The sequence below is a fragment of the Podarcis tiliguerta genome (genome assembly GCF_965153285.1).
Source record: "Podarcis tiliguerta genome assembly, chromosome: 2".
Taxonomy (NCBI): domain Eukaryota; kingdom Metazoa; phylum Chordata; class Lepidosauria; order Squamata; family Lacertidae; genus Podarcis; species Podarcis tiliguerta.
Window position 1 is genome coordinate 55,344,031 of NC_139535.1, and position 26,327 is coordinate 55,370,357.

General features: G+C 47.6%; 2 protein-coding genes across 3 annotated transcripts; one reads left to right on the forward strand and one right to left on the reverse strand.

The window, feature by feature from the left end:
* The first annotated feature begins 250 nt into the window (after nt 1–250).
* Nucleotides 251–2,637, forward strand: LOC310672205 (alpha-2Da adrenergic receptor-like). Its single transcript, XM_083428999.1, has one exon. It carries the CDS (start codon nt 809–811, stop codon nt 2,012–2,014), a length of 1,206 nt encoding a protein of 401 aa, XP_083285125.1. The 5' UTR covers nt 251–808; the 3' UTR covers nt 2,015–2,637.
* Nucleotides 2,638–11,377: 8,740 nt separating this feature from the next.
* F12 (coagulation factor XII) lies at nt 11,378–24,411 on the reverse strand. Of its 2 annotated transcripts, XM_083428991.1 has the most exons (14): nt 24,284–24,411; nt 21,352–21,388; nt 19,989–20,091; nt 19,731–19,801; nt 18,951–19,058; nt 18,361–18,492; nt 16,269–16,373; nt 15,637–15,808; nt 14,920–15,020; nt 14,530–14,836; nt 13,874–14,010; nt 13,119–13,262; nt 12,507–12,655; nt 11,378–11,794 (listed from the first exon to the last, which is right to left on the reverse strand). In XM_083428991.1, the coding sequence occupies exons 1-14, from the start codon at nt 24,353–24,355 to the stop codon at nt 11,639–11,641; spliced, it is 1,794 nt and encodes a 597-aa protein (XP_083285117.1). In that variant the 5' UTR covers nt 24,356–24,411; the 3' UTR covers nt 11,378–11,638. The 2 variants fall into 2 exon arrangements, with proteins under 2 accessions (XP_083285117.1, XP_083285118.1); XM_083428992.1 differs by lacking the exon at nt 16,269–16,373.
* Between the last annotated feature and the right edge of the window lie 1,916 nt (nt 24,412–26,327).

A 26,327-nucleotide genomic window follows, 5' to 3' on the forward strand; every position in this document is an offset into this window, starting at 1 on the left:
GCCTGAGTTTAAAAAGTTTAGGATCTGGGTTGTAGGCGGCTAGGCATAGCCCTTCCCCAGCCCTTTCCTCCTTGTGTGTGTGCACGCCTGCCAGGTGCTCTGAGCCTGGGTGAGGGAGGCAAGTTCTCTCTCCTGGGCTCTTGGTGTTGGCAGCAAGCAGCCTCTCCCACCAGCTGGAGCTGGCTGGGCGCCTGTAGGCCAGCCAGCCAGCCCTGCCTGCCCCTCCCTTCCCTCCCCCCAAGGGATCTGCTCAGAGGCCGGATGCAAAGAGGCTCAGAGCTGGAGCAGCTCTGCCGGGCTTCACACCACTGCAGGGAGAGGGAAGAATCAGCAGGCAAGAAGAAAGGGGTGTACTCTGCACATACCCACCGCTTTGCCTTGGACATGCTTAGTATCAAGCGGAAGCCAAGGGATTGAGGCCATCTGTGGACTGTTCTCTGAGGGAACTGTGCATCTTCTAGATCTGCTGCCTGGGGGCACTAGATTTACCTATCTGCCCTGAACTGCGCTGAAATCCACTATAGTGTTCCATGGGACATCACACTTTGAGATCTACCATGCTTCACTGGAACTTGTCGTTTTGCTTTAGTGTCTGATGTGCTGCGCCAGGATCTGTTGGGCCTCCCCACTGCTGTGCTGTTGAGCCTCACAAGGTAGGATGGTGCCAGGTGAGAGGAAGGCTGCTGGGCCCGTCCTTTTCTGGACCTGTGACCATGAAATAGAGCCTTGTGAGTAGGCCCGGGTGAGACTTGGGAGCCTGTGAACCTTGCACAGGTAGCTTTGGGCACCCCCATGGCCTGGTCTGGGGATGCATGGTATGGAGCCACAGCAAAATGGATCTGGCAATCAGAGTGACCAGGCACCCGCTGAGCTCCCGCACTCGCCTCTTGGCATGGCACTCATCCTGGTGGCCGTGCTGGTCATGGCACTTGTGACCCTACTGGGGAACGTGTTGGTAGTGCTGGCTGTGTACACCAGCCGGGCCCTCCGGGCCCCGCAGAACCTCTTCCTGGTGTCTCTGGCTGTGGCAGACATCCTGGTGGCCACCCTTGTCATCCCCTTTTCCTTGGCCAATGAGGTCATGGGCTACTGGTGCTTTGGCGGCTTTTGGTGCAGCCTCTACCTGTCGCTGGACGTGCTCTTCTGCACCGCCTCCATCATGCACCTCTGCGCCATCAGCCTGGATCGGTACTGGGCCGTCACCCGTGCTGCCCGGTACAACCTCAAAAGGAGTCCCCGGAGGGTCAAGTGCATGATTGGGGCTGTCTGGGCCATTTCTGCCTTGGTGTCCTTGCCACCGCTTTTCAAGTCAACGCACCAGGACCAGCTGTGCTTGCTGCACGACGACACCTGGTACGTGCTGGCCTCTTGCACTGCCTCCTTCTATGCCCCCTGCCTCATCATGGTCGCTGTCTACTGCCGGATCTACCACGTGGCCAGGCACAGGAACTCGGTGGTCATTGCTGCGAGACGTGTCTCCTACCCCAACCTTATCACTGCAGCCAAGTGCGACGCCCGCAGAGTGAGCACCCAGCACCCTGGGGAAGCGCAGAATGCAGGCTCGGAGCACAGCCAGCTTCCCCACCCCCAGCCTAGCTTGCCCCGGCTCTCTCGGCAGTGGAGGGCAGAAGAGATTGGTAACAGTGCCAGGTCACAGAGGACCCCCAGGCTTTCCTGGTCAGTTCCCTCTAGCCGGCAGCAGCGCAGGAGCAGGGACATGTCCGTCTCCACCAACCGGCTGGTGCAGGCAAGAGAACGCCGGTTCACCTTTGTCCTGGCTTTCATCATTGGGGCTTTTGTGCTCTGCTGGTTCCCGTTCTTCTTCACGTACAGCCTCGAGTCCGTGCTCGGGGAAGGCTGCTGCATCTCCAAGCCTCTCTTCAAGTTCTTCTTCTGGATTGGCTACTGCAACAGCAGCTTCAACCCCATCATCTACACCGTCTTCAACCGGGACTTCCGGCGGGCCTTCCAGCAGCTTCTCTCCCGTGCCGACCCACTTACATGCAGGAAGTGAGGACTCTTCTGCTAGAGGGCTGTTTGGGGAGGTGGAGAGAGGTGTTGGCGTGCAGGCTGGGGCCCTGGGGCCTGTGTACGAAACATCATCCTGCGGCAACAGGTTGAGGCTGATGAGCGGGATAATATCGCTGCTGGTTTTGTGCTGAAAAAGCTCCTGCTAAAGTGGTAAATCTGTGGCATGAGTGGCACAGGCAGCCAGACATTTGTGACATGAAGGGCTGGTGGGCCTGGTTATGGCACAGAGAGTCAGGCTTACACATGCCCTGCCTACCTCTCCTGTACTGCTAACCAGTCCAATAGGCCAGAGGCCAAGCACTGGTGCATTGAGGGACAGGAGTAGACTGCTTATGGGCAGTGGAGTAGTGGTAACTTCTGAAGTGCAGGTGTGCTGTTCCTGGCAACCCTTCAGCCCAACAATTTTTGGCTGAGGCTGACATTTTGGCCTCAGTACCTCACCAGCTTCTTTAACCTCTCCATCTGCTCCTTCATTTAAGATATCCAATCTGATGAAGAGTTCTAGTGGACTCAAGAGCTTGCTCACTATCTTGTGACATTTGGTTGGTTATTTAAAAAAGGGACTTTGACTTTTTTCAAAAATAAAAGTGTTGACTTAACTCTTAATCATGCATATGAAATGAAATCTACCTCTTTCTCTGCTTGGTTTATTTAGTAGGTAGCTGTATTGTGCAGGGGGCGGGGGGAGTGTACACAGAAGATTGGCAAATGGCACCCCAGTGATGACATCATCATTCTGGTAATGACATAAGGGGTGTAGACTTCATTTTTGCCCATCCCTGCTTCACTGCTCCAAAACAGTGGTACTACTCCTACTTTCACCTTACCTTATGGCAGACCTGCTAAAACATTTGCCCATCATCACAGTAAATTAAGCAGATGTGTGCTCTGCATTTTGCTACCTTGGTTTAGGACTGCCAAGTTACAGATCCCAACAACCATAGAGTTGTTCATGAATCCCTGAAATACACTCTCTATTCCCAAAAGAGTTCTAGCCCACAAAAGCTTTGCTGCGCACCTTTCTCCCAGCTGCTCTGCGGTAAGGAAAAGGATAAGGTCTGCCTTGGAAGAGATTCCGTGAGGTGACTTGCTTCTGTATTGGGGATGGAGACATACAACGGATCCCTCTCAAATGCTTTTCCTGCCTCAGGTCAGTGGCATTTTGAGGGAATCATGGGCATAAGTAATAACGTAAAAATGGCCTTTCTGAATCAGGCTAAATATCCATTTAGGGCAGGGGGTAGATAACTTTTGTTCTGCCAGGGCCACGTTCCCTCAGGGGTAATCCGTTGGGAACTGCAGGTCAGTGGTGGGCAGGACCAGAGTGAAATGTGGCTGGGGCCATCTCTTTCTCTTTCACCTCTTTCCATCTACTCCCACCCCAATTAGGGGTCTGCTGAGGGAGGGTTAGATAGCCCATGCAGGAGTTCACAATGGGTCATTTGCAGAGGGCTTTTGCAATTAGATTGAGCCCCCCTCCCCATTTTCCCACCCTTGATTTAGTGGACCAGTCCTCTATATGTAAACCTTGGCCATCCAGATGCCCCTGAGAAGCTTGCAAACAGGCCATGCTGGCGACAGCCCAGCCCATTTGGCCTCAGTATCTAGTAGCCAGAGGCATTACCTCTCCCTCTGAATGTTTCTCTGTCACCTTTGGGCCTGAGAGGCTGGGGTTTGGGCCTACACCTTCCCAGAGACAGCAGCAATAAAGAGACGTCAGGCAAAGCCACTGGTGACCCGAGGGCACCATGTACTGGAGCTGAAGTACTTGAGCAAAGGATCAGCGTGTTCTAGCTCACTCTCCCCTCTCTGTGTCCCCCCCACCCCCAAGAGTGACTTTGCAGAAAAGAAGACTTTTCTCTCAGTTGTGCACAGTGCGGAGTTTCCTTCCGGCAAAGTCAAGGTTGGTCTGGTGGGACCCATGGAATTGCTGTGTCTCCTCTGCCTGCCCCCTTTGTTCAGTAATCACATGTTTTAGTTTTGGGATGTCTGCCTCTGCCTCAGTTAGTCTGTTTTGCTGATCCGAGGGGAGCTGGGCACAGCTAAGAGGGAGGCCGGATGCTGAATCAGCCATCTGGCTCTGGGAAACAGATATTTACCCCTGATCCCACTGCTGGTCAGATGCCAGCTACTGAAAAGTGGGTTTCCGCTGGCCAGCCACAGGGAGCAAAGCTCTGGGGATATTTGGCTTTGAGGGGGTGAAATCCCTTGTTTCCTGCATGAAATGACAGTTATTGGGTGTTTGTGTTGCTCCCCCAGCTGTGTTTCCTCCACTATTTAGAGTTGTAGTCAGGAGAGGATCCAGTATTTCAGGTTGGGGAAAACCTTGTGCCTGCAGCCAACTACTTGGGGGATCTCTGGCTATATGTCTTATTTGAGTTTGTAGCAATTAGTTCCGCAGGTTGGAGCTGGTGCCACAGCGCAGCGGCCTGCTCTTTGTAGTGCACCTAACCCAACTATCAATTCCAGGCGCCTACTTCCTATTCCTCAACACACAACATAGTTCCAAACATCACCACCCCTTGAATGTTGGGCTGGCCTCAGGTACCAGGCTGCTGCTGTATAAACAGACTGTATAGCTAGAATTTCCTCTTTCCCCTGACCTTTTGATAGCTATGTGCCAGGCAGGCATTCAACAGATGTAGCTTTTCCAGGCATGGTGAGAAGGGGAAGCTATACTTACTCAACTTCTGCTTTTTCTGTTAAAGTGAGTAGAGTCTCTCCAAGGGAGAGTGGGGAAAGGTGCCAACATTAGTACTGAAGGCTGTGTCCCAAGTTGCACTTTCTACTGACAGGCCCTCTGGTGGGTTTTTTTGTGATTCCCCTTAACTGGGTGCCTGGTGTGTATTTGAAAGTTTTACATGTGTAAATTGCTTTCCTATCAACCTGCCTCTTCCGTGTTTTCAAGTGACCCTATGGTTGGCTAATGTAAGAACCAAGCCTCAAATTCCCAGCAGATATAAATTAACAATGATGAACACCAGTCTCTTACCACACATACATACACATCAATGCGGGAACGGGACTGCATAGTTAGTCCCCCTAACTTTACCTATTATCTAACTATACAGACAAACAAATTAATAGCTCACACAAAAACATCTTCCCAGAAAACAGCAACTCAAGGGTGGTGGCAAGGCAGGAAGGTTTCGATGGAGACAGGCCCTATTAATCCTGTTAGTAATCTACCCCAGTTCCAGCAGCTTAGAAGGGGGCAGCTGGTGCCTGGCTGTTATCAGCTTGGCACTTTCCCCCTGACAGAGCCTTGGTGGGTTCTGTTCTCATGTATTGATTGCCCACTTGGGTACCACGGTGCAGAAAGGCCAAATAATAAAATGTTTGTCTCTAAAACTGCAATGTACCTGGCACCATGGGTCAGCCTCCCCATTTTACATCAGTTTATCTGTCGCAAGCATCTTCCATGTGCACAGATCAAAATTTCCTGATGTTTCTAGTCAGGACACAGGAGTAGATTGGAAATATCTCCCAGTTTTCATCTTTCACTTCCACCTTCCAAGCGGTGCTGAAAGGTGCCAGTGGCTCATCTTCTGTGTATATGTTGGACATGCAACGTCCCCCAAGTGTCAAAGATCTGCCCTAGATATGGGCCAAACCCATGTAGCCATACCTGAAGTATCTTCTTTCCTAATTAACCCCCCGCCCTGATTCCACAGGGTTGGAAAATGGGGATTGTTCCTTGTACTGAACATCATGGGTGATCCTTTTGAGGCATTTTGGGCATCTTCACATGCATATCCTATGAAGCAGGTCACACCGCAACAGAAGGCAAATAAGGTAGAGTGTGACGCTGGCATTCAAAAAATTGCTTTGACTTTTTACACTGATTTTAGATTACCACCAATAAAGCAGGCAATGCAGCAGCTATAGCTTCCCTTGACCGTTCGTACTCTAAGCAACCATCCACCACAACCACCTGCGTAGCAAGCAAAGATTCCAGGTGTGCTGCACAGCAGGTTAGTTGATGTGGGGAGACCCCCCCTCTCAGACTCACTGATGTGGTCCAAAGGAAAGCACAGCAATACATTTGGCACCAGCTTGGCTGCAGGAGTTTCTGGAAGGAGGCATACAAGGCTCCATCCAACCGCCTTAGGGACTCCACTCTGAATTTGTGTAGGGTTTACTCCTCAGCCTTTCCTTCTCTTGAAGATATTCCACAAGGCAGTGGAGGTTTAGGAACAGAATTTTCCGTTTCCTAGATGGGCTGTCTTCCCAGATTGATGAGCCCCATCTGCCTCTTGCTTCCCTCTACTACAGAATGTGCAGAAACCGCCTTCTTGATTGTTGTTCCCACTATTGGTCTCGTTCACTCAATTTGCTAGAGGCTGTCTTCGTATGTAGGAACTTAACTCACCAAGGTTTTGAGACCCATCGGCTACCCTCACCTGTTTTAGCTAACCAGTCGAAGCTATTTCCCAGGGTGTGATCGCTGTCACATGCTGACTGCTTCTAGGAGCCACAGTGCACGGTGGGGACCAAAGATGGACGAACTACCCCAGAAAGAGCACAACGTGCCTCCCACCAGCAATGGCTGCCTGTTCTATTTTTCCCTCTCCGAGGATATTTATGTATCTTTCTGTTGCAGGAAGTTCTGTCACTGAAGAAAAAATAGATCCAGACCAACTGCTCTGCTCTGAGGGTTTTGAGCGCCCCTCAAAAGCAGTGTTTGGTCAAGATCTGCTTCCTCTTTGAAGCCTGGTGTGTTGGGAATAAATGACCCTACATCCCAGGCAATAGGGGAGGGCCTCAATGGGGTTACATTCAAATTCTTGTGTCAGTAAGCCCCTCCCACTCTGCATCTCTGAGCGCCAGCCAGCTGCCCTAGGGGACAATAGGACTGGAAACGGCTTTGATGTCTGAATGGAGGGATGGGCCCCAAGGGCGCTGTATAGTTAATGATTGTGCAAGGAGGTAGGAAGAGCAATATGTTCTCAGGATGTTTCTTGGATGCCCCTTGACCCTCTTGTTATGAACACCCCCTCCTTACTCTCTGCAATTTCCCTGTAGAGGTGTCAGTTTGGAGAAAAGGATGTCCTGAGCTGAGGCTTCCTGCTGTCTCAAAGCTGGAGACAGGAAAATTTCACTGCACTAACTGAGCTCTTCTTTGGACTTCATTCCCAGGCAGAGGTGGATTTAGGGGATCACGACTGGTTGCACTGCACTGGGCACTGAGCCTAGGGGATGCTACAGGGTACCATAAATGTGACATAGTGAATTGAGCAGAACGGAAGGCGAGAGGCAAAGGGCACTGAATTCTGGCCTGACACAGGGTGCCACTGAAATTCAAAAGACCCAAGTCTAGCCCAGTCCTATGTTTCCAAAAGTTCTGAAAGTTTAATGCCCCCATTTGGGGTGGGGGAGAAACTGGATTCAGTTTGCACTTAAAGGTGAACCTATCAGATGTGCACTTTCTGAAGCAGTTCACACACCGGGAGAAAATTCACACTTCTCCAAATTTTGCAGTGCTGTTCTTTAGCCAAGTAGTGTGTAAAGAAATGCATGTACTAGGGTGATATGTGAACAAAAATGCTTGCATTAATGAAAATAACTTATAAAAATGCACTGTAGTAGGCAGTGTTATTTTTCTAGAAAAAGAGGTGCCAGAACTCACCACAAACTCCTTCCTCATTCTCTTAGAATGGCAATGGCGCCCACCTGAGAGGAGCAGGTCAAGTCCAGAGCAAAACTCCTTTTCAGAAGGGCAATTGCAACATCAAAGGTGGATATAGGGGAGCGCAACCTGTTTGGTCGCACTGGGTGCAGGGCTTCATGGGCGCCACAACTATGAAGTCCAATGGAAGGCGGGGGGGGGAGGATTTTGGTGTTGCATTTTGCTGCTGGACGTGCAAAGGGACAGGCTGTAGTACAGAGGGCAAACTTTGCTCCCCCAGATGTTACTAATCATCCTTGGCCATTCACCATGCTTGCTGGGGCTGATGGGAGTTGTTGTGCAGCAACATCTGGAAGGCCAAATGTTCCGTACACCTACTGTAGCAGCTTTGCCATGGATGTGGTATGTCCCTATTTGTACAGGGGTGACAAAAGGTAACCCAAAACTGAGGGCTCATCTGCATTTCCACTTTCCCTGGGGAAACCTGTTGCTTGCTGCCAAGTCAGAGCAAACATCAATCAAGTTTTCTCTCCCCGATTTAGAGCTAAAGAGCAGTTTATGGGGGGAAAGTGGCAGGGCAAATGCAAAACCGCTCACACTTATGCCTAGAAAGCACAGGAGAAGCTGAAAACTACTTGGACCCGTGCTTTCTAGGCACAGGACCAGCGGAAGTGTGGACTCTGAGGGAGCAGGAGCCGAGCTGATACGGAACCTGTTTGTGCAAAATTTCCACCCTGGCTCAGCAGATGAATGTAGCCAAGCTGCAACTAAGGCCTTGGAGATGGGGGAAGGTGGGGGGCGCTGAGAGGATTAGGGGACAGAGGAGGGTGAGTCTGCTCATGAGCTAGGATGGGAATCTCAAGCCAGGCTGGCCGGGCTGCTTGGCTCAGACACGCAGAGGCCAGAGGCTGACTAATTTCCCCAGCTTTGTGGCTCAAAATAGAAAAACTTGAAACATTGACCCTTCACCCATCTAAAAACAGCTGTTGGCGCCATGGGAGCTGGATTCCACAAGGCCCAGGGCCCAGCTCCAAACTTCTGCACTCCCTTTAGCTTCCAAGCCCAGTGATGCTGTGCGATAAGGAGCCAGGCCCAGAACCATCAGGCACCAGTTCTCAAGGAGACGTTGGGCCAAACATCCATCATAGCTGTGGTCTGGCACAGGCTCGTAGGGGGTGGGGGAGCGGGTTTGATGGTCTCCACTCTCTTCCTGTGGCTCTGAATAGAATCTGCAGTCAGCATTCCTCGGTAACATTTCCAGCGCTCAGGAACAGTGATCGAGGCTGGAGGCAGGCAGGCCGCGGTTTCCCGCCCCCACCCTGACCCAAGAGTTGGAAGTGGCTTGAAAAATGGGTTGTTGCTGCTGATTTGTTGCCCCTGAAAATAGGTTCTGAAGAGTCCCCCCCCCCCCCCGTTTTTAAAGCCCGTTGGATTGGAGCAGCACAGGAGTGGGGTGGATCTATCCATGGAAAACGATGTGTCTTTCAAGCTGCTTCCAAATCTTTGCAGGAGGACTATAGCTCAGTGCGCAGTAAAGTACATGCAAAATTGTAAGCCCTGGCTACTCATGGTCTCCTAGCTAGTCCACCTAGGGTAACTTGAGCCACACAGGATAATGCTGGCAGTACCAGGGATTCAGGGGGCAAAACAGCCACAAAGTCATAGGTGGAGAGGTATTGTCAAAGCAGCTGAGTTGATTTTAATGCCAGACAGATCCCTGGAAGGTGTTGAAAACAGACTGTCCTATCATTGTGTCTGTAAAGAGACTTTGGACCTCCTCCACATGTTTAGACAAAAGACAGCAGACTTATGCCTTGATGGGATGGCTCTGTGTGAACTTTGCTTTCACAATATTGATCTGATTTGTTGGCAAGCCCAGCATAGCCTGTCCTGGCATAGAGTAGCACTGCCACATCTTTATAGAGTTTTCATAGAATCAGAATTGTAGAGTTTGTCTAGTCCAACTCCTTGTAATGCAGGGATTTAGGATGCCTTAGGCAGAACCTGAAGACTAGGCACCCCAAATTCTATGGCACATAGTCTGGCTTTCTGTTAAAAACATTCAGGGATTGACAGACAGATATATTCAGAGCTGGTTACCAGAGGTCTGTCTTATCACAGGCTTGAACATCATGCAAGATTGTGCAGGCATATCTTGTACATATAGGTTAGGATTATTTGCTAGTCAGAAATGTAAGTTTTCAGTTACTGTTGTGTCAAAGACATACGTGAGCCTCAATTAATGGCGATTTGTACACAGAGTTATGTGTAAAACATGGGTCCCTTGGCAGCCTGGTTCCTTGTAACACACACATTTCTCAAGGAGACATGAAGTCAGGGATGAGGAACCTGTGGCTGTCCAGATGTTGATGGACTCCAACTCCCATCAGGCCCAGCTTGCATTGCCCATGATCAAGGATGAAGAGACTTGTAGTGCAGCAACATCTGAAGTGCAACATGTCTTAACATCCCTAGTAAAGGAGAATGAGCCAGCTCATCCTGGCTGTGAGTCCTGGAAGACCTGCCCCCTGCCTTGCAGGTCTTTTTCCACCTGGCCTGGGAGGGGAGGGCCCTGACTGACCCCAGCTACAAAAGCTGAGGCTGCCAAACAGACTGTTGCGCTGGGGTTTTGTTTAGAGGGTTTTGTGAGGGGGAGGGAGGTTGTTGCTGTTATTGATCTTTATTTCTTACAGTTTTATTTTACACGCAGGAATGCCAACAACAATGAAATCTTTTAGATCTTACGATAATTGTGGAAACTGTTTAATTTCGTTAGTGCACTTTTTATTGTTTACAACTACTTTTGTTATGTTTGTAATTAGGTGGTTTTTTCCATGTTGTGAGCTGTCTTGAGCATGGTTTGAACTATGGAAAGGCAGCATACAAATAAAATATTGAGATGAGCCCCGAGACACGTGCTTTGCCATGCCCTGTATAATGCTATGGTTCTCTGCCAGGGTATGAACATGTAGTTGAAAAGGGCACAGTGCAGTGTACTATGTACTTTCTTCTGAGAATATAAGTTCTGTAACAAACTCTTTGGTCCTTCTGCATCGTGCACGTAGCACTTGCAGGTTTATTTTTCCAGCTGTTCTCTGTCACTGTGTCCCAATTTCTATGCTGCTTGAATCCTGGTAGGCTGAGCAGGCCCTTACTTGTCATCCCACCAATCTCTGGGCTTTCTTACCTAGTGTATGTCATAAAGTGGTGATAGAAATTATGTTCAATGAGTTTCCTAGTCTCAGTCGATGCAAATTTGCCGTCCATTCTCTGGAGTCTCTTACTGGAGATAGTGTGGACATGGGCTGCCCTCTGGTGTTCAGAAATTAATAAATCTTCTATCCACCCCCCAACACGTTTTTGTTTATTTTTTCCTCTTGGGGGAGCATGCACAAGATACTAACATGCTCAAATTAGGCCTGTGATCTTGGCACGCCTTCCCCCTCAAGAATAATGCAGAGGGTATTGCCTGGAGCTGAAGAATATGGGCTGTAGGGCGGGGGTGGGAGAAACATGCCAGTGTTCTGTGAGGAAGATGGAAGTGAGGAGGAGAAATGTGAAGTGTTCAGGGGAGAAGGCAAGACAAAGAGCATGAAAACAGTCTTAGTGGAGATGAGGGGTAATCAGCTGGACCAATCAATGTCAGGTAGCACTAAAATCCCAGGTAGCATTTCCTCAGAAATGACAGTACCCATATTGGACAACTGACAATTTCCCTTTGTTGGAAATTTGATTTATTTTATGGTGGGTAAATGACACAGACATATCTGACTTTAAAAAAAAATATCTCTGAAATACTCATTGTCTAGTCTAGCAGAATTGCACACATGCGCGCGCGCACACACACACACGCTTACACACATACACAGAGCAGATCAGTAGCTGCAGAGAAAGACACTGTACCCCCATCCATCCCCCCACCCCCACAAAAGGCAGCTGCATAGGTTTTGGCTTTGTGAAACTGCCATCTCAAGCTTGCTAACGCATGTGGTTTTGGATCCAGTCTAGATAGTGAGTGACTCTGGTATAGACCCCAGGCTTGTTCTCCAGCGCACACCCTGTGCCCCAGCTGATGATGCCATATAGCGTGGCCTTGCCTTTCTCATCACACACCAGGGGTCCACCAGAATCTCCCTGCAACACAGAAAGCAGGGGTGTGAATACATAGGCAGAGGCTAGAATCAAACCCATCCCCATCCCACTTCACATTTTGTTATTGAGATCAACACTTAGAATAATAGAATCATAGAACTGTAGAGTTAGAAGGGACCACAAGGCTCATCCTTCCACTGTTGCGATGCAGGAATCTCAGCTGCAACATCCGTGACAGATGACCATTCATTCTCTGCTTAAAAACCTCCAAGGAAGGAGAGTCCACCACCTTCCAAAGGGAGACCAGTCTTGTTACAAATGCCTCTGGTACTTCAAACAGGGAAGGTACAGAGATTAATAGCAGAGCATAGGAAGAGCATGGGGGTAGGAGGAACAGAACATAAACTCAAGGTTTTAGCCTTCCCACTTGCTCCTAGCCTAATGGGCCTTCTGATGTATGCCACCTTGAAGTCCTTAGAGAAAAAGGTGGGATCAGGGGTACAAGCCCCACCCTGCATAATCAATCACATGATCCTGCGCACGCACACCTTTTGAACGGCAATGGCTCCTCAAATATTTTATTGGGGGGGGGTTAAAGGGACCTTGGCCCCTAGGAGTTGGCTCCTATGGGTGGAATATAAATGCAATAAATGAATGAATTTGCAAACATGAATGCTTGTCTCCACCACAAAGCCTGCTCTGTTCTGTGTGCCAGAGATCTCCCTGTGCTGCCGGTAATTCAAAATAGTCTCACCTGACAAGCATCAGCTCTTCCATCCATGTACCCAGCACACAACATGTCTTCTGCAATGTGGGTCCCATGGACCTCTTCAGAACGACACTGCTCATGAGGAATGATAGGCATATCTGCCTCCTGCAGGTACACAGAGAGTTTGTCGGCTCCTGCAGGGAAAGAAGAGGACCCCAGTGAACCAATCCATCCAAACGCACAATCCAAGTTTGGCCTTGTGGCCATTGAAAAAACTGGGCATCCTGAGACCTCACGAGTCCGCTGACAATCCCAAACAATCCGCTGACAATCCCAAACAATCCCTCTTGTAAGGAAGAGTTTAGCTGTGGGCTGCCTTTGCTGATCAGTGAAAAAAACCCTGCTCAATATGGTAGATCAAGATGCAAAAGATGCTAAGGAATTGTAGGCACCATCTGGCACCTTGTTTATCCTCCTCCAACATGAGTGGGGATTTCAAAAAAGGCTGATAAGGGAGGGGCAGGGAAGAATATGAGACAGCATCATGCCCTCCCTCTCTGTGGGAACAGGTGGCCAGCCAGCAGGCGTGGATGTTTAAGGGAAGGATAATAAGGCCTGCTTAAACTTCATGTCTTCATCTGACCACTCCCTTCTCACCTTCATACATATGTCCCCATCCTGCAATCTGGCATGGCTTGCTGGTGTCAAATGTCTCTGTTGAATTTGGTAGGCACACTGGCAAGATGGAGTGTGACAACTCAGCACAGTGTCCTGGCGTCTTCTCCTTCAATCGCACCAGTGCTGGGGAGAGTACAAGAGAGCAGGTTAGAATTGGGGCTCAGGGATGAGGTTTGCATGGGTGGGCGGGCAGACAGGTAGGAGTGGATGAAAGCCTTGTCTTCCTTGATCGACTCTGGACTGGGGCTGGGAAAAGAAACTTAGAATGAAGACTCCCACCAACAGGGCAGGTGAGCAGACTTCTGGCCCACCATAATCCAATATCACATTTTCCACTCCCTCCTGGGGCAGCATGGCATGGATCATGGCAGAAATGGTCAACCTGTGGCCTTTCAAATATTGCTGGGCTCCCAACTCCCACCAGCTCCAGCCAATGGTCAGGGATGATGGGAGATGGAGTCCAAGATCATTTCAAGGGCCTCAGGTCCCCCAGCACCAGATTAGGGCCTTGCAGTTCATGTCCTTGAGAGACACACACAAGTCTGGAAAGACTAACTAGGGGCTCTTCTGGGTGGGTCTTGGTGAGGTTGAATGCCGTATAGAGCCCCCAAAATGTTTCATGAGCAACTTGGGCTAAGGAGATTGGACTGGTTGTTGTGGCCAATGAGGGCTCAGGCAAGTCCGGCTACCTTGTGGTGGTGAGGGGGTGCAGGACATAAAAAAGAGGCTCTCACCAATGTCATGGCGTTTGGTGATCTCAGAATAATGCTCATGCAGTAGATAATTCTGTACTTGGAACTTCTCGGAGCCATCTGTGCTTCTGTTGTATTGGGTCTGGCCCAGCACCACTGAAATCTTGGAAACATCTGGCCTATGGTAAAAGATCTGTGGTCAGTAGAGTCTTTCATGGCTCAGAACAGGATTCTCCAGATTTTGGTGTAGCCAACATGGTTTTCTTCAGGTGTTGTTGGACTCCCAATTCCTATCAGCTCCAGCCAGCATGTCCAACGCCAGGGAGGATGAAAGTGGTGGTCAAACAACATGTGGAGGGACGCAGGTTTCCCAACAATCCTATGCACACCAACTTGGTAGTATTTCTCACTGAACTTAGTGAGACATGTCTCATTGAACGGGCATAGGATTGGGCCACATAACATGGGATGCAGTGGGGGGAGAGAGCTTTCACGAGTGACCATCAATAAATTAACATATCTGTCATCTCCATCAAGCTGATAAGGATTTCTACCATCATTCCAAACTCTGGCCTAATGTACCTCAGTGGGGCAAGCTAGCCACAACCTAACTTTCACTGATTTCATTGTGCACTATGTTCAAGTAGCCTGGAACCAGCCCAGTGTCAGTGGACTTTGGGATGGATAGTAAGACTTACCTGAACTCTAGGCAGTGTGCAGCTGTCAGGACCCAGCAGGAAGCAATGAGGCTCCCTCCACAGAATTGATCCCCTATGTAGATGGCAGCCATGTAGGGGTGAGAGCCACGAAGTGCCACCATGCCTCTCACTACACGACTGCGTGAGGAGGTGGTGGTCTTGGGAAAGCGCAGCCCACACACTGGAGCTGGGGTGGGGACAGTTTGGCTTGGTTCAGCCGTTGGCCTGACGCTCTCAGGCTTCTTCGGAGCCACTGACTCTCTTTCCAAAGATGCCAGAGGTACTGCTGCCGTTGGAGCCATGGTATCTGGGGAGAAAACAGTTTAGCTCCCATTCATGTCAGGTTCAGCCACACACGCCATTTCTCCCAGAGCGAATGGTATGCCTCACCTGTATATTGGGGATGGCAGCTGGTGATATTGCAGAATTCCCAGCTGAGCTGCATATTGCGCAGCACATAACACCATGGGCGGCTGTCACCGTCTGGGTTTCTGCACAAAGAAAAGGCCCAGTCCTCTCTTAAGCAAGGGCAATGCTCAGCAACCTTGCTTCAATAATAATAATAATGATAATGATAATTTTATTGTGTGTATCTCCCATCTGTCCCCTGTCCATGAGCCAGCTGCATTCCTTTAGCTCACCTCACCCCCTAGCATTTCAATTTCCTTTCATCTGCTCTACTTCTTGGATGTTAGTTGTGGCGCTTTCCATACGTGGACACTTTCCCCCAGATGCCCTCTGAACCCGTGCCAGACCAAGGCATTTTGCTGCCTGAGGCAAAAGCCAATATGGTGCTCCTCTCCCACTTCCAAAAGCCATCTGGAACCACAGCTGCTGAATTATACTTCAGCGCTTACAACAGGACAGTATCTGCTGCTGCACCTAAGGGGTTCAGCATAGTGTAGGAGGCACAGGGCAGACTGTAAGTGGCACAGACTACTCTGACCTTCAATCCCATGCCACCACTCCCTGACTCCCACCCCCAACATCTGCTGCCTGAGGCAGCTGCCTTACTTTCTCAATTGATAGAGCCGGTGCTGCCTCTCACTAACATTTCCTGTGTTCTGTCACAAGCATCTCCATTTCCCATGCTAAACTATATCTCACCTGCAAAAGGCGTGTGGCCCCAGGCCAAAGATGGATGAGTTGTTCATACTGCTGGAGAACTCATTTAACAGGAGTGGGGAGTCCCAGGGGAGGCACGGTGCCCCTGAGACAGTGTAGTGGGCCATGCCTCGGTAGAGCCGCCCATTCTCTCTGTAGCAGGTCTGAGTGTGCTCTAGGGAATAAAAAGACCAGGGACCCTCAGGTGCTTTGGGAAAAAGGTTAGGCTTTGAATAAGGTAATATTTTTATGCCCCTGTCTACCCTCTCCAAAGAGAGCAGCCCCTTCTCACTATTGCATCAGGGGTGAGGAATCTATGTTTCAGTTCAAGGGCCACATACAATGTTCAGAATTGAAGAATAGGACATTAAGTATGTGATTGAAGTAACTTTACCCAGTGTACATCTTTTTATTTTTATTTTGCCAACAGCAGCAGTTCCCATTTTCCATTTCATTAGCCAACACTGGTTTTCAAAGCTGGGCAGTTTTAAACATGCATACATGCAAACTGATATATTTTCCTACTTTACTATTTTGAATATGGTATTCATCGTGCATTTTATTCTGTTGTAAGCCACTTACAACTGTAAGATTTGTAAGTGTGATTCTTAAATATTTTAAAAATAGAAACATACCTATATCACACAGTGGGCCAGAAAACCCTTCAGGGCAGCTGCACACCGAGCTGTGCTTCACTTCTAGACAGCGGCCTCCATTCATACAAATGTTTGTTGCGCATGCTGTGGGTCAGAGAAAGTGATATAGATCACAGGAAGTTGCCTTGTATGAGGTCAGACTGTTTTGCCCCATGTAGCCCAATATTGCCTTACTCTGCTCTGACTGGCAGCAGCACCAGTCTAGGCTCTTTAAGCAGGGATCTTTTATATCAGACAGGAGTGCCTGGCGTGCTCTGGTCCATGGGGTCACAAAGAGTCGGACCAAACTAAACGACTGAACAACAACAACGCCAGGGATTGAACCTGGAACCCTCTGCATACAATGCATCTGCTCTGCCAATGAGCTATTGACCCTCAGAGACAACTGAGAGCAAGGTCTGGCTCAAGAATTAACAGTGCAGTTGAGACTCCATCAATCTAGTATCTGCTTAACAGCCTACTATAACTCCTTCCCTTCCCTGCTATGATGTTTTTGACCTGCTGACCCATCAACTAAGGAATAATCCTATCTCTCCTCGTTCCATATACAGTGTGACAGCTGCATTCCTTGTGCTCTGTCATGACAAGATTACCTCTCTATGCCCATCTTTCATCTTTGCCTTGTGCATTATGAGACAAGTCCACCACCTATAATGCAGGCACCAGCATTGCTGGGTCCCCAGAAGCCATTCTTCCTAATTCCAGATGCATGGGAGTTGGCTTTGGTTTGGGCCACCATTACGGCACATTTGTTTTAGTTTTAACGTTCCAGGTCTAATGACTGGCCTCTGCTTCTGTCCATGCCTTTAAAAGTTGTTTCATTTTCAGAGGTTAGCATGAGACACTGCTTATTTCCAAGCTGTGAAAGGATTCGGTGATAGAGATATGAATATCAAGCAGCTTTTACAGTCACAGAGGCAGAAGGGAACATGTTTTTCTAAAGAGTGGAATTTTGGGGGGAGGGAAGCAGCAGGACAAGAGGAAGCATGGATGAGCCCTCAGACTCAGGTCTCGCATTGCAAACAGTCTCTGGTGTAAATTCCCTGTGAACCATGGCTCTAATGATTTCTTTAAAATTGTGTTTTTATTAAAATAATACATATTGTGTTGGGCTTAAAATGCAGAACTATGATCTTTATGGGTTGAAGCCATGTTAGTTGAACTTACCGGTAGTTCCCATTGAAACAGTCAAACGACACTCATTCTATTGATTTCAATGGAACCTAAGTTCAACCAAGGTTGCAATCCTGTACCACCTTTCCTGGGAGTAAGGCTCACTGGAAATCAATGAAACTTAGATCTGTGTAGGCATATATAGGAATGCACTCTTAACATAGACTGGATCCAATCTCATGTACCATTACTATATTACAGGCTCTAGGGGTGATGAGGATATTGGAGTAAGAACCCTCATTACAACAATACAAAGATACCTCCTTGGAGGAGTTTATATTTGTTTTGATGAGGTTCAAAAGATTATAGGAGTTCTAATCATTTTAGAATTACAGTGGCTGCAGCCAAGGATGGGCATGAAAAGACTTATTCTCAAGCCTTTTAGATGCAGCATCACTGGGATACCAAGGGCCTAACTAAACATTACATACAGATGCATGTAACAAAATGCTAGCAGCCTTTTTTATTTTTCTAAAGGAAAAGGTGCTCCCAGAGCCCCTGGGACAGAAAAATAACAGGCAGGCAAAGAAAGGTTTATGCATCTCCCTGCAACATTCCCTCCACTCCAAATCAAAGTTTCCACAAGCAGCTTTTCTGGTTTTGTTTGGTTTTTAATTATTGAAGATTTGTTACATGCACTTGTGAGCAATGCTTAATTTTATCCAGTGAAAAATCAGAAATCTAGATATGATATAGTGAGCGATGTTCAGTGATTACACTTTGTGTTGTCTTTGTCGGGGTAGTGAATTAGAAACTATTACTTTTGTTAATAGTTATTTCAAATGAAGCCCAGGCAAAGTAGTGACCACACAGGGTAGTCTTATCCCACCTGTCTGCCTTGTTTTGCCCCACCCACCCACCCATCCCCACTTTATGTCAACTTCTGCTCAGCTCTGACCCTTTGCATGCATGGGCTTGCAGACAAGCTTCTTCCTTGCACAATGGCACTCCTCTGGTCCAGTAGGCCGGTGCCGCACCCAGGTGTCCTTCCTGCCAATGTGCAGCAGTCCTTTAGTTCCAAAGCAGTCTTCTGCAAAATAAAGTGATGGGATGTTATGGACCAGAGCACAGTTGACTGGGACTGATAGGAGCTGTGGTTCAAAACATCTGAAGGGCATCAAGTTGGCAAAGATTGATTAATGGGGGGTGAAAACAGCCAGGTCACCATATGTGCCAATATGATGTCATGGTCCTTAATAATCTCCATACTGAGTTTTTATGTACCAGGAATAAAAAGAACTACCCAACCTAACACTGTGAAGTTCTGGAGGTCCACCAGCCCCTTTCGTAATGGATGCATGGCTATTAGCCATGTTGCTTGATGTGCTGCCGGTTCTCAGTCTCAGGCAGGAGACATAAGATCAGGTTTGCCCCAGAGTAAAGACCTTTTTAAGTTGACCAGGGTGCCGGGGAGAGAGGGCCGATATTGAAGGCCGGGTCTCCATGTGCTAAGGAGGGTCTATAGTTCCAGGAACCAGCTTCAGATACCTTTCTCACAGTGTTTCCCATGGAAGCCAGCTGCACAGATACAATGGAATCCTATTCGCCTAGATTCACAGTCCCCACCGTTCTGGCATGGGTTAGGGTCACAGTGTCCTGCCAAAAAATAAATAAATACAATAGTCAGTAATGGCTGGAAGTCTCAGGCTTTGGGCTATGTCGGGGATAGAGAATTTTTTTCAGTCCAAGAATTATGTTCTCTTCAGAGGGTTGAACTAGATGATCCTCAGGGTCCCTGCCAATTCTACTATTCTGTGAAGGTCACATGCCAATGGTGAGTGGGAAAAGTGGCTGGAACAAATGAATTTTGCCCTTAGTATAGTAGGTTGGTTTCTACACACATTCACACACCCCTCGCTATCCTCCATCCAGACAAGCAAGAGGCGTTCTCGGAGTTCAAGGGCACATTTAAGCCGGGCAAAAACACGGAGTGTGAAGGAGCGATCGTGAGGGGTTTGACTTAGAGAGAGCAGGAAGAGCCCTGAGGGCTGAGGATAATTCTGTGTTTGGCCAGTGGGCCCGAGCTTTTCAGCCTGTGGGCTACATGGATATTGGAGTAAGGCCTGGGTGCTGCATGCTGCTGGTCGTAAAGACTGGCAGCGCTGGAAGCTGTACAAATTTATTTCTTGCTTTCTTGAGGACCAGCATCACTTTAAGCTAAACAACCGGGTGGGATGGGGCTTGCACACCCTGGTAAAGCGTCTTCCCTCACTGCCTGCTGTGATTTGAATGGATTCTTTTCATTCCCACTTCCCCCTACCGACTCACCTCTTGGCCTCTCCTCTTTCCCACAGTACCTCCATTTCCCATCTCGGTCGTAGTTCTCTGTGGTGGCGCACCTGACAGAGAAACATTTTGAGTTATGGAAGGAAAACCTAGAAGCTGGGCCTAATCCAAAGGGGGAAGCTGCAGGCCATCATGCCTTTTCCCACACACCACCTCAAAGTCCCCCGTCCCCATTTCCCTAGCGTGTTCTACTGTTTGTACTCCCCATACGACTCTTTCTCGTGAAGAAGAGAAGCTTACCAGTGCTTATGAAATATGGAATAACTCGAGATGCAAGAATGGTGCATTTCACGTTGGAAGCGGAAAGGGAAATGGCAGGGCTCGTGCTCACTGAGTTCTGTCTCTGCAAGGCAAAAAATAAATGGGTTGCTTCCACTGAGGATACAGGCTCAGAAATATTGTTATGAGTTTGGATGGGGGGAGCGGAGACCCTTCTAACCCCTGGAACCAGCAATTGTTAAATTATAAGGCAGGCTGACTTCCTGTGTTGAGGTGATTACCTGGGTGGACCATTAAGAGAACAAAGGAAAAGTGTCTCTGTGCAAGATGGCAAGGTGGCCAAAGGCTGAGTTGTGTAGCGATGTGACTGAGAGGTAAAGCATAAGTTGGAGAGAAAGTCAGAGGAACGCTTGAGAGCCATGTTTGCTTTCTGTTTGAATCCAAGGCTGCGGCTCTGGGAGAAACAAGACCCTTTTGGGTGTTGATGTTATGAACCCCTCCATCGTAGGCTCAGCTTGTATATATGTGTAAATAAACCATGTATCATAAAGACAGCACTGTCCCTGCTGTGCCTCACTCCCAAAATGAAACACGAACCCTGGGCTCTTGCACCGCTTGGAGATTGAGGTGGTGTGCAATAATATAAATGCTGGCAAATCACACTTCTGTCCTGCCTGGCCACCTGGCAGGAGTTGCCCCTGCTTCTGGTCACATCCATGTGCCTTCTAAGCTGATAGAAGACACCTACACTTTTCATGCAATTGTGCCATGGGCATAGGCTTCTTTCCTCAAATGAGCACTTCTGTTGCAGGGAAATAACCAATTCTCTTCCATCCCAGGCATGGTTATTAATCCTGAAACCAGCCTCCCATTCCTTCACTTCTGTTGTGAGGTGAAAGACTATTGCACTACTTAAGTGCAAAGGCAGGGAGAGCGGGGATAATGCCTCCTTTTTTTGGTGATCTGGGTAGGACCGTAGGATCCCAATCTTGGAATCCTAGGCTGTGTACACAGCATACTTTTACAGCACATTCAAAACACATAAAAACGGTGCTTTTTCTGGGGGGATGCAGGGGGATGCATACCCCTAAACATTTTGTGAATCTTTGTACTTTTGTCCATTTACTGTATTTATTTCCCCCAATCTGAACTATAAAATGGTGATTTTCTTGAGTCAAAATGCGAGTACCCCTAAACATTTTTAAAGAAAAAAACCACATAAAATTAATCCTGGGATCTCACAGAGCTACAACCAAGTGTCCTTAACATACTAAAGTTCCCACTATTCTTGGGGGCAGGGAATGCTTTGAATGTGCTTGGAAGGTACAGCTCATGTTGTGGCTACTGTTCCTTTCACTGGCACAAGCACAAAGTTGAAACTCACCTTCATGCATCCTCCTAAATGGCCGGCCATGCAGATCCTACCCGGAAAAGAAAACAGATGTGTTGCAGCATAGTTTAAACATACCATTTTCTGTTCTGGGACATAAACACCTCAAAGGCCCTTTTGGGGCTTGCATTCAACTGGCCCCAGAAGGCTCAAGTGAGCCTCTCTATTCTACATATACATATATTCTGTATAGCATATGCATCCTTGAAAGCTTTTAGACCATTTTTGAAAGTAATATAAATAATTTATAAATTACCTGTCCTTTTCCATTCTACAACACCTCTAAAATGTAAAGGGATAGTGTGAGAGGCAGGCTACCCTTTTAATGAATTTTATTTGTGATTTGTAATTTTTGTAATTTCCGGTCCCAGCTCCTGCCCACCTAGCAGTTCGAAAGCACTCTTAAGTGCAAGTAGATAAATAGGTACCGTTTTATAGCGGGAAGGTAAACGTTTCCGTGTGCTGCGCTGGTGCTGGCTCGCCAGCTGCAGCTTTGTCACGCTGGCCACGTGACCCGGAAGTGTCTTCGGACGGTGCCGGCTCATGGACGGCCTCTAGAGCGAGATGAGCACGCAACCCTAGAGTTGGACACGACTGGCCCGTACGGGCAGGGGTACCTTTACCTTTAATTTTTGTTTGTTTAATCAGAGCAGTCATCTGATTAAAGAAATCTCTGTTTATTCATCATAATTTTGGGTTAGTTGATTAATCAATTAACAGTGAGGTGCTTGATAGGTCTATTCAGAAGTAAGCCCCAGAGGTCAGTGCAACTTAATCCCAGTTAAGTGTTTATAGCCTAAATTTACATATGAATCATGGCTCTGAAGCCAAAAGCTTCCACTTTTTTGTTTTTAGATTATATTCATGTGTTTTGTAGGAAGCATCGTCTTAGGAAAGGTATCTTCTCCTGTGTATGAAAGGTGGGGTGCTTGCCATATGCAGCTTTTATAAGTACTTGTGCTTAGAAAATAATTTGTTTTATTTTAAAAAAGTATTTAATCAGTTAATCAATTCAAATGAAGCCCTGGTTTTCATACTTATTCTGCATTTTTTTAATTTTCAGTGTGTTTTGACTGATTGTGTCATTGTTTTGGAAGCTGTCATGCCTTAGCAAATAAGTAAAATCTGTCTAAAAATCCTTAGGGATGCCTGTAAACTGGAGGCATAAAAGTTGAGTGTGAGAGAGAGGGTCGGGGAGGGAATTTAAAACTCGTGCACAGCCAATTGTAATATTACAAGGTGTTAGGAAATTTCCTCTTCCTTCCAGCTGAGGGCCGAGACCCATGGCGAAATGGTAACTTGAAGGCGGAATGGGAATGAAGGCAAAAGGAATGGCTTCTATTCTTACATAATGTATGCATCTGGGTTGCCAGCATGTTGCTTGCAGGTACAATTCCCAGCATTCCTAACCATTTGCCTCGCTTGCTAGGAATGCTGGGAGGTGGAATCAGCATTGGTTACCCTGATGTATTGATACACACACAGCCCAAAAGAGGGATGACAGGAGTGAGTGGGAGCCCTCTCACGCTTAAAGCATGTGTGAGATGGGGGGTTGTAGCAACCCTGAAGGACGGCTTGTCAGCTGCTTTCTGTTTTAAATGGAACAATAGACATGGTTCCTGTGCAGAAGGAAACACATGCCCTATATATACATTTTTTTTGGGAGGGGGTAGTGCAAAAATGGCTGAGGCAGTTCTGTGAGGGAGGAAGCAGCCTTGCACAAGTTTCCCAGATTTTAGGGGTTGGGGGGGCACGCATAGGGGAGATTTCCCTCTCCCCCCATGGCTACACTGGGACTCCCTTGGGAGCAGTAAAGGGGGACTGCTTGTCCTCTAAAGCCAGAAAAATAAACATGAAGCTCTTAAAATCTTTCACATCATTTTGCGCAGGCATTGGGAAGGGAATGGAATGTGTTGCTAGCCACTAACCCACAGAGCTCCCATGGTTTCGCAGATTGACTTCAAGCAGTGGGTGGGTGAACCACATATCCCACTCAACAAGATACAATGGTCTGAGTGCTGAGGAAGCAGAGTTCCTACCTGGTGGGCATTTGGGGTTCCCTGGAACAATTGAGAAACAGCTATGCACTCGTTGTATAATAAAGCAATACACCAGAAAAGCCACTGAAATGAATCAGGCATCACAGTTCCTTCCTCACACCGTGCTTGAGTTGCCTAGGCCTTTGCATCTCAGTCCAGACAGTGGCAACTCACAAGCCCCACAAATGCAGAGGGATAGGCCCAAACTATTAGGATGGATCTGAGGTGGTTGTGGGGTGCTAGCACTGCACATTGGCCTCCATGACTCTGGGCCCTTCCTGAAGCCTATCTCACCCTGAATAGTTTACCAACCAAGACTACCTCCTGCTTCGTTTCCTTGCTGGAGGCCCTCACATACCCTCCAACATTTCTCTGATGAAAATTGGGACGTCCTATTCCATCATCATTTTACTATTTATACCCCCACCCCTCTGACTGAATTGCCCCAGCCATTCTGTGTGGCTTCCAACATATATAAAAACATAATGCAACATTAGATTTAAAAAAACTTCCCTATACAGGACTGCCTTCTGATGGCTCTGGTGTTGGATAACTCCAAACCCTCCAACATTTTGCTAATGAAAAAAGGGACACCCTAACATACCCTCCAGCATTTTTCTGGACATCCTAAGGAAAAGTGGGACATTATGAGATCAAATCAGAAACAGGGGTGGCCTCTGTAAATCCGGGACTGTCCCTGGAAAATAGGGACACAGGGACAAATGTATTATCACTCTTATTGGGCAAGCTGTAGAAATGTTAAAATGGGAATGAGATTTTGGGGATAAATTATCATGGGCCTAGGAGGGAGACCTAAGCAAAAAGCCAGGGGGTGGGGAGGAAAGAGAAATCAAATGGGTGTTAAATGGATGCCCCAGGAGTCTCACCCGGAATGGTTGCCCTGGAATAAGAACCACAAAGATCAGCAGCAGCAACAGCAGCAGCAGCAGGGATGTCATGGCGGCAGCTAGGGAAGGACAAAATGGTGATCTTTGTTCCTTTGCTTCAGGCAAAGCAAACAGCCCCAGATCGATGCAGCTCAAAGCAAAGGTCTTTGGGTGGGATTTAATCAGCAGTGTAGGGATTGTAGCATGGAAACAAACACTAGATTATACTAGACTAGACTAAAATAGAAGGATAGGGCTGGGAGCCGGAAAATTAAAAAATGGTTTGACTCGCCCCAACAGACCCACGTGTCTGTTTTCTGTGTCCACAACATCTCTTCAGCCAGCACAAAAACCAGATGTCAAGTATGGTGAGAATATTAATTTATTGCCTTTTTTTCTAGGGGGTGGGGTGGAGAAAAACATACTATTGCAAAGGAAAGCTTGCAAGTGGGTCTGCTGAAATTTCAGTTACTGAAGGGGGGACATCACCGTGGAAGTTACATTGGCCAAAGATTTTATCTGGCTCACTCTCTCCTTGGCCTTTACCCCATCTAGCCATATCATGGCTGAATGTGTTTCCTCCTCTGTGGCTAATTAGTTTAGTAGATTTATATATCACTTCACAGAACCAGAAGGAATCCCAAAGCGGTTTACAAGAACAATTAAATACAAAAGTACCATATATAATAGAATATCTATTAAAAGAAGAGCAGTACCAGTTGGTGGTGTTGCATCAGGAAGGCAAAGAGGAATGGCCCTGAACCCATTAAAAGAGCATTTGGGGACATTCTTCAGTTCTTATTAAACCCCCACTTGAACAGCAAGAGCCTCTCTCTCTTGCAATCTTTGCATCTCTACAGATCTCTCCAGAGTAACACATGCAGGGCTTGTTGGTGAGAACTGAGCATTATTGAGGATACTAGAGGTTGATTGGCCTTTTCATATAAAAGATGCTCAATAGCTACTTGTTTGTTGTGGTGATCTTTCATTCACATCATGCTTTTGTAGGGACAGTGAGCATTTGGGGGGAAAGAACAGGAACTCACCATACTTCCCCATCTTCCAAGCATAATGGGCTTTTAGCTACCTGTCAGACTTGATGGGCCTTTAATACAAAATAAGCAGTGCAATGAGGACAGGTCTGACAGGTTCACTCTGGCTGCAGCTGTTTTGGATACAAACAGTGGTGCTGCAATCAGTCAGCAAGGGCTCCAGCCTCTGAGCTCTTTCCACTAAACATCACAGATGCCTTGTTTGCAGCAGCAACATCTTCCCACTGGGGTCTTGCTCTCCAACTGATCGCCTGGTTTTGTAAATCAGCAAAACAGCCAGCTTCACCCAGCATATTTCAAGGGTACATAGTCAGGAACATGTGATCCTTTGATCCTTTCTTTTGCCCTGCTCATGCAAAATCTGTAGTGACTCGAAAGCTGTGAGCTTTCTGTGGGTGATTCTTCATTATTTACTCAATCTGGCTGGAGCTGCATATGTGTTTTGAAAGTACCCAGTCCCTGGGGATGAGGGGATGCTTGGCGATAACCTTATAAAAGCATACAGAACGATCCATTAAACTCACTGAGGTTTACTTCTAAGTAGACATACGTAGGGACACCACCATCTATTGTATAGCCGTCTATCATGGAGCGTGCAAGGGTGCCAGAACCTCCTTAGAGCATCACAGCTACTAAACATGGGATGAATCACCCTCATGGCCTGCACAGAATGGGATGCAAGCTTTTTTTTAAAAAAAAGTTTAAATTATATGGCATGTTTCCAGTGCTGTGTAGGAGTTTATTGTCTTTAATTTTTCTTGTTCAGTGGTTCCCATACTTTTCTCTTCCTCCAATGGGCCACTTAGAAATTGCTGAGGTTCTGGGCGGTCCACTTAATTATTTTTCTGCCTACTGAAGCAATTGTAATTCTGTATTTATCTAACAGTGGAATTTACTTCTCAGTAATTGCACACAGGATCTTAATTGCACATAGGATTTGCAGGTATACCTGTTCAGAACTGTAGCCTTTGAGATGTTATGTATGGAAAGGT